The following is a 7254-nucleotide window of genomic DNA, read 5'->3' as shown; positions in this document are numbered from 1 at the left end:
TATATATATAGTTACGCTTCAGACATTCACACACTGATGGTGGCAAGCTATACCTTTATAGGACTTTCTACTGATAATGATTTGTAGCTTTTTTGTAAAATAAAAATAGTATGTGTTATTGTCTTTCATGCTTTTCCCCAAACTTCATTACAATAGATTAAACGTAGAACAATCATTACATTATACAACATACAGTATACAGAGCTTTATCATTCAAAAGCTCTTTTACTTTGTACAGCGGTGCAATTGATTGTGCTATTTTTCGCGAATAATTTAAATGAGATTTCCTTGTCAGCTTCTCATCAATGACACCCAAAAATGTTTTAATGTTTATTCATTTATTTAGCAGGACAGTGCATATTAATAACTATATCTGTAACATGCCAGAATTAGCCCAAGGCTAGTTTTCWTCTGGTGGCCAGTTGTACAGTGGCACCTAGCAGTTCTGAAGAGCAGCATAACTATTCTTTAAGCACACAGCAGCAGCAAAATATGTTATTTCACTAACAATAAATTTCATCTTCAATACAGAATGAAACTTTGATAGTTTTCTTTTTGTTACCAAATAAGTAGTTTGTTTTGTTCAAATTCAATGATAATTTATTAAGTTGTAACCAAGTTTGTATTTTCATAAATTCTGTTTGTAGCTATCACCTCCAACATTTGTCCAGTATTTTCACCAAAATAMAAAAAAATGTAGTGTCAAAGCTTTGCCACAATGGCCAGACCATTCACATACAAAATAAACAGTTWTGATCCAAACACAGAGCCCTGAGAAACTCCACAACTAATATTACATAATTCAGATCTTGCAAAATTTACCTCCAAACTGTTTCCTWTTTTTCAGATAATTACATACTTACTGTGGTGCCAACCCTGTAAGGCCGTATATATTCAGTCTTTCAATAAGGATGTTATGGTCAGTGGTGTTGAAAGCCTCCTTTAAATCACCAAAAAAACACTTAACACAATACTGTTTTTGATCAACAGCAGTTGTCTCTTCCATTAATTTCATGAAAGCCATTGGTGTTGAGTTATTTTCTCTAAACCCATATTGACTTCTATTTGAAATATTATTTTTTTCTATAAATTGATTTAATCTGGCTACAAATAATTTCTCAAACATTTTTGAAAACTGTAGCAACAAGGATACTGGTCTGTAATTAGGGAACACATTTATCACCATTCTTATAAAAATGAATTTCCTGAGCTATTTTCATATTGTCTGGAAATATTCYTGTTGAAAATGATAAGTTTCACCAAGAAAAATGCTATTGGTTCTACACATGTCTGCATTTGGTATTTTAGCTGCAAGACTTGGGCCAACATTCACATAGTATTGATTGAATTTTTTCACTATTTCATTCTTATAGATTTTCTTGTCAGCCTTTAAAAATTACTGAAAAAAACCCTTTTCAAATCACCCTTAGGCTACTATTATTTAATAAGTCACTGTAATACTGCTTCTTATGCTTTCTTACAATCCAAACTAACTTGTTCTTATACTTTTTTTTATTTATAAACATCATAGGCTGCTATATGTACAAATGCAAACAACTTCAATTAAAATAGTGCCGTAGTTATGTATATTATTTAAAGGCATAAACAACAGTAGAACCTTAGAAGAGATGAAATTATATGGAAATGTATTGCTGACACCCAGAGAAAAATAAAATGAAATYGTATCACCTTATAACATATTCAGTTTTGAAAAACTGATGTCATAACATATTGTGATAAAAACATGTTCAAATGTGAAGAACATAAAGACATCACTTTATAAAGTAAAAAGGAGATCATTTGAACAATAAACACTAAACTTTTCACTTTATAAAATTTCTTTTGATAGCAATGTGCTTCCATATAAAAGGTGTCAGACATATATCACTTTATAAAATTTCTTTTGATAGCAATGTGCTTCCATATAAAAGGTGTCAGACATATATTTCAGTTATTTTGTTTTGATGAAAATCACACAAAAGCACTGAGTAGGAGGCCCAAATGCTCCGAGAATAAATTAAAACTTTCTCCACTTGAATTCATACCTTCATTTGTCTATAGCTATCATTTGTTGTGAAGGAAAACCTCAAAGATTTTTTTCAATTTCATTTATTTTTTTTCAATAAAATTTGAACACATTTTCAAGGCAAGAACAAAACTTTTAAAAGTAATTCTGTTGTAAAACATTAAATTCTTTGAATTTTGACAAAACAAATACCAAAAATGCAAGTATTTAAACTGTTCAAAAACTATTGTGACTAAAATAAGATAAATATTACCATATTTAGTGCTATAAAACATCACTTGCCTGTTGTGTCAGGACACTTTTTCCCATAAAAGATCCTTTAAAATGGAAACACATTTACGGTATTTACAATTTTAATTACAACTTTATTCTACCAGTAAACAAGCATAAAAAATTATAAACATAATTTCAGTGATTTTAAAAACTGCAGTGCATTGACCTGAAATGATTTGTATAAAAATGTTCGACTTTGCTCTTTAGATGGCTGTGTTGTAAAAAAAAAAACCCAGAAAAAATGGTACCAATATTTACAGTTTGCTGTGAGTGAATATTGTTTTAAATCCATGTTGCATATTCTACAGTAATATTAGGGTATTTAGTTAAAAAAGCACTAACTTACTGCTTTGATTTTCAAAGCAACAGAATATACAAGTATCTGTTAAATTATGTTAATTTCAGATTTGACAAAGCAAAGAAATATTACTTAAATTTGTTGGTATTTCTTTTAAAACAGGCAATAATTGAGAAACTTCCCATCAAGAAAATATTTTTATTCTATGTATAATTTACATTTTCTGACTCTTATTTTGTACCATCTAACTCAAAGCTTTAGGGTTTTATTATCATCTTTGATTTGTTTGGATTTTTTCATAAAATGTGTAATAAAATATAAATTTGGTGGTGAAAAAGGCAATTGGCTCTACAAATATATTGATTTAATTGGTTAAATCAAATAAAATGCAGAAGTACAACACTGCATGAATAATTGTAGATGTTTTATCATCACATCAAAGTTGAGATCTGCTCAGAACTTTTTCTGAACACCTAAAAAGCCAAAGATTTCCCCCACAGGACTTAATTTTAGCTTGTGCTAACAACCACGTTAGCATTCTAAAATGGTGAATAAACCCTTCATTAAGATATGTGGTGTTAGCATGCTAACAACATGAAGTTAGGCTCTATGTTAGTATAGAATATTATCTTCAGGATCAACATGCTAACATTGCCATTGGCATTAGCTAAAAGCACTGCTGTTTGCTAACATGCCAAAGTTATGCTTGAAATAAAAAGTTTGCATGGAGCAAAGAAATAAGTTATTATAAATGAAGCTTTGGGTGAAAAAATGTTAAATGTGGGAATAATGCATTTTTTTCCATGCAAAGAAATTTGCCACCATAAAAATGTTGGGGAATGAAAAATGTCTTTTTCTGTCTTATGTTTCAGTGTTTTATGTATCTCTGAGAGCAATTGTGCCAATTTAAAAAAAAGCAAGACAATTCGCTAAATAGCTAAAAAAAAATTCACACAGCTGAAATATAAAAAAWATCTAATCTGAAAGACAATGAATGAGCATGCAGAGTGCAGAATAAAAGTATTTGAAGTAACACAGCTGATAATTCTGGGTCAATGTAGTGTCCTGTACAGATCACATATGTCCAATGAACCCTTCAGTCCTATAGCTTACGCTTTGGTGTCAGTCAGCTCCTTGTTTCTTTTCATAACAGTTAACGGAGCCTTGGCCTGCTAAAAAGCTTCAGTCCACATGTAGTTGGTCCAGTCGGACTCCTCAGCCGTCATCGTGGACAGAGTACTGCCTTAACAGGAAGGGTCTTTTATGAGCTGGAATATCATTTTTGTACTCGTTGGCATAGATTGACACTTTGCCTATATCATCAGCTCTGCTCATAGGGCTGTAATCCATGGAGACCCCAGAGTCTGCCACTGCCATGTAAGTGTACCCAGGGCCTTTGTGTGTCCAGGCTTGGTTTGGATACTCAAAGCTGGACTGAGATGAAAGGCGACCTGACCCAGAGCTCTGCTGCGCAGACCCTAAATCAGAGTGGGACTCACTCAGTGTTGTCTTCCTTGAGGCAAAAAGCACCTCCAAGGGTAATGCTTCCTCGAAACTGTCATTGATGTGGTCATCTTCACTGTGATTGTTGGCGCTGAGGGTGACGTATGTGTCTTGAGATTCCAGCAGAGAAGACTGGGAGCAGGGGACAGGGTTCTGTTGCAGTGCCTGTAAGCGGTCCATCAAGCTCTGGTCATGCGGCGTGGCTCTCCACTCATTTGTTGCTGAATCACTTGTGTTAGACAGCTCCCTCTGGACGATTCCTTTCTTCATGGCACTGTCCTTGTTTTCGACAGCGGTCAAAGCTTTACAGACCTTTGGTGGAAGAGGTGGGGAGGTCAGAGAGGGGCAAAGGTTGAGTTCTGAGAGTACTTCCAGGGGAGAAGGACATTCCTCAGAGTAGATAAGAGCTGAAGTCACCCATAAGCCTCCACTGGTCTGTCCTAACCACTCCTAAAGCAAAAACAAAGAAGCATTAGAGCACTCGTTGTGAGCATGGAACTTAAAGCCGTTGTTTCAGGAAATTTCACTTTGAAATATTGTGGATTTGTCTCATACTTACCCGGAAATCCCCACCATAAACAGTGAAAAGACCTTGGAACTTGCTGTCAGGAGTTGGAATGATAGGCCAAATCTTCCTTCTAAGGAACCTGGAAAAGTATACACAGAAGCAGATTTAATTATTTTAATTTATTCATTCGTAAGCAGGGGAGGAAAGATTCTTCTGGTGTTTGAAAGTTTGTGTTTTAACACACTGACCTGTGATGGGACAAAAGCATGACAAGACAAAGCAGAATGAGGATGAAGGTGATGATGAAAGTCATTGACATGATGAGTGGGTCAAGTTCTGTAAGCAGTAAAGCAAGGCCGTTTGGACATGCATCCGTGAATGTACGGTGAAAATGTGCTACTAGAAATGACTGGATGAGTATTCACCTGCAGGCAGAGTTTCCATAAACACAGGGTCACTCCAGGCACTCCAAAAGCCATCGTAGGTGACACCGTCCAACTTCACACGGACTTGTACCCTGTACTTTGTACCAGGCTGAAGACCTCTGAGAATCAACTCAGAGCAGGCATGAACCACCTCCACCTACAAAAAAAAGATAATAGTAAAGTAAAAATCTACACGTAGCTGTAGCACGCTTTGCTAACTCATCAACCGACTAAGCGCCATACCTGCCCAGAGTGGCTGTCGGCTGGAGCGTAGATAATCTCATATATCACACTGTCGCCCATGTACTTCAGAGAAGGCGTGAGCCAGCTAACGTTCAGCTGCCCTTGATGACCCGTGCTGCTCACCGTCACATTTTCAGGGGGGTCCAGAAGAACTGTCAGACAGGTGAGAAGACTTGTTTTGGAAGGATTTTGGAATCGATGATATTTTTAGCCGTATTAGCTCAACCTATACACAAATCCTGAATTATGCAGCGTGTTTACATGAGCAGAAACAAAGGGTGGAAGACAACACTGATGTTTTGTTAGCAAATCAGGTCATATAGCGACAACATTTTGCCAGAAGTACAAGTTTCAGCAGACACAAAGCAAAATATGTTTGGTGCCATTTTTGTGCCCACTCAATAACTCAATATACAAAAACAGGCCTGAAGCTCAACACTAAATTTTGGGAGCTTATCTGTTTAGTGAACAGAGTTTTCTAAGCAGCGTAAACTTTTTTAAGTTTCTTTTTATTTTTTGTTTGTTTCTGGGATGATTTTTTTTTTTGCAGACAGTTGGCTGTTAACCCTGATAAAGTTCAATGGGTGACCTAGCAAAGATTAAAACCGTAGCAAAATATGTTGGAGATGATCCTATAGGCGATTTCCTAAGTATGCTGATCAAGTCGAGAGTAATCTGGTTATATAATTTTGCATAAGAAATCAGCTTTCGACTAAATCTGGATGCAGTCAGAAGGAATGAAACCCTTGTGTTTGGCCAAAAATCAGTGGGAAACCTTTGTGATAATTACTGGAACAGAAAGTGGCAGTTCAAAGTCGACAGTAAAAATCACTTACAAACAAGATCAACGAGAAGGCTGCGATTATAGATCTGGATTCCCTGCCGGTGAACCTGGACRTCCAACTGGACAAACATCTGAATCCGGTTCAGATGGCAGACAAAGAGCTGTTTTCCGCCCTCCATGGAGAYGACTGTGAGGGGGCACGTGCTGCTGTTTTCATTTCTGCTCAAGACAGAGAGACACATGGTGGGTTCAGGGACGAAACGCTGCGTTGGCACAACATAAATGCTGGATGACATTTTCAGTTATTATATTTTAGTAAATTACTATCAAACAAAAGTAATTTCAGTGCAAAAAGTAATTAGTAAAACATCATTAAATTGTAAACCTGATTTGTCACAATAGTAGAGAAAAAAAGAACTGATTGTTTTCATACAAAGGGTCTTACTGGTAGGCATATGTGAAGGAGTACTGATCCACAGATCCAGCCCTCTCCTCATCTTCTTCCCAGAAGCACGTGAAGTCATTCCTGCCCTCAGCAAAGCATTTTGGGTTTTCTGGTTCCTCTTTCAGAATCATGGAAGCTGAGCAGGAAAAGTAAGGCAACAAGTGAGAGACCCCACCACCATGATCAAGAGTTTGATCGACTGGTATTTAATATATGTATGAGTACCACTGATGCCACCAGGTGTCAAGAAGTATTCCTACCTTTCCTTTGGAAATCCTGTGCGCCCTGACAGATGGAGACCGTCCCAGTGGCGCAGAGGATCAGGTAAAGAGCCCACAGCTGGCTGAGCTGATCACATGTCATGCTTTCAGTCCTCTCCGTGAACAGAAAGACTCGGACCTTTTGCTTGGCACCTGCATCACTGAACAACCAGTTGCCACAAAACACGCGCGCTCTTCTTCTTGCCAGGAGTGAAACTTTTTTTTATGTGTGTGTGTTGTTTTTTTGTGATGGCGCGACACGGTTACGCGCCTGCTCCTATAAGATAAGATGYGTAGATGAGCTGTTTACTCTCTCCAACCAGCTCAGAGAAGGCGGGGCCACAGAAGTCAGTGGGGCGGGAGTCACGCGCTCATTGATATTTGTGTGCGTAATGATGTGGGCCAAATAGGCTTGCGTAAAAACGCATGGATGGATGGATGGATGGATGGATGGATGGATGGATGGATGGATGGATGGATGGATGGATG

At 37.2% G+C, this 7254-nt stretch overlaps 1 protein-coding gene across 1 annotated transcript; it reads right to left on the bottom strand.

Moving 5' to 3' along the window:
- Positions 1-2780: 2780 nt before the first annotated feature.
- On the bottom strand, positions 2781-7222 carry epor (erythropoietin receptor). The gene is made up of 8 exons (XM_014008847.1): positions 6766-7222; positions 6506-6641; positions 6113-6279; positions 5277-5428; positions 5034-5190; positions 4857-4944; positions 4660-4747; positions 2781-4550 (listed from the first exon to the last, which is right to left on the bottom strand). The coding sequence occupies exons 1-8, from the start codon at positions 6866-6868 to the stop codon at positions 3813-3815; spliced, it is 1629 nt and encodes a 542-aa protein (XP_013864301.1). The 5' UTR covers positions 6869-7222; the 3' UTR covers positions 2781-3812.
- Positions 7223-7254: the final 32 nt, after the last annotated feature.

The sequence above is a fragment of the Austrofundulus limnaeus genome, unplaced genomic scaffold (genome assembly GCF_001266775.1).
Source record: "Austrofundulus limnaeus strain Quisiro unplaced genomic scaffold, Austrofundulus_limnaeus-1.0 Scaffold53, whole genome shotgun sequence".
NCBI classification, from domain to species: Eukaryota; Metazoa; Chordata; class Actinopteri; order Cyprinodontiformes; family Rivulidae; genus Austrofundulus; species Austrofundulus limnaeus.
Note: the sequence above shows the minus strand (reverse complement) of the source record. Positions and strands in the feature narration are given on the sequence as shown.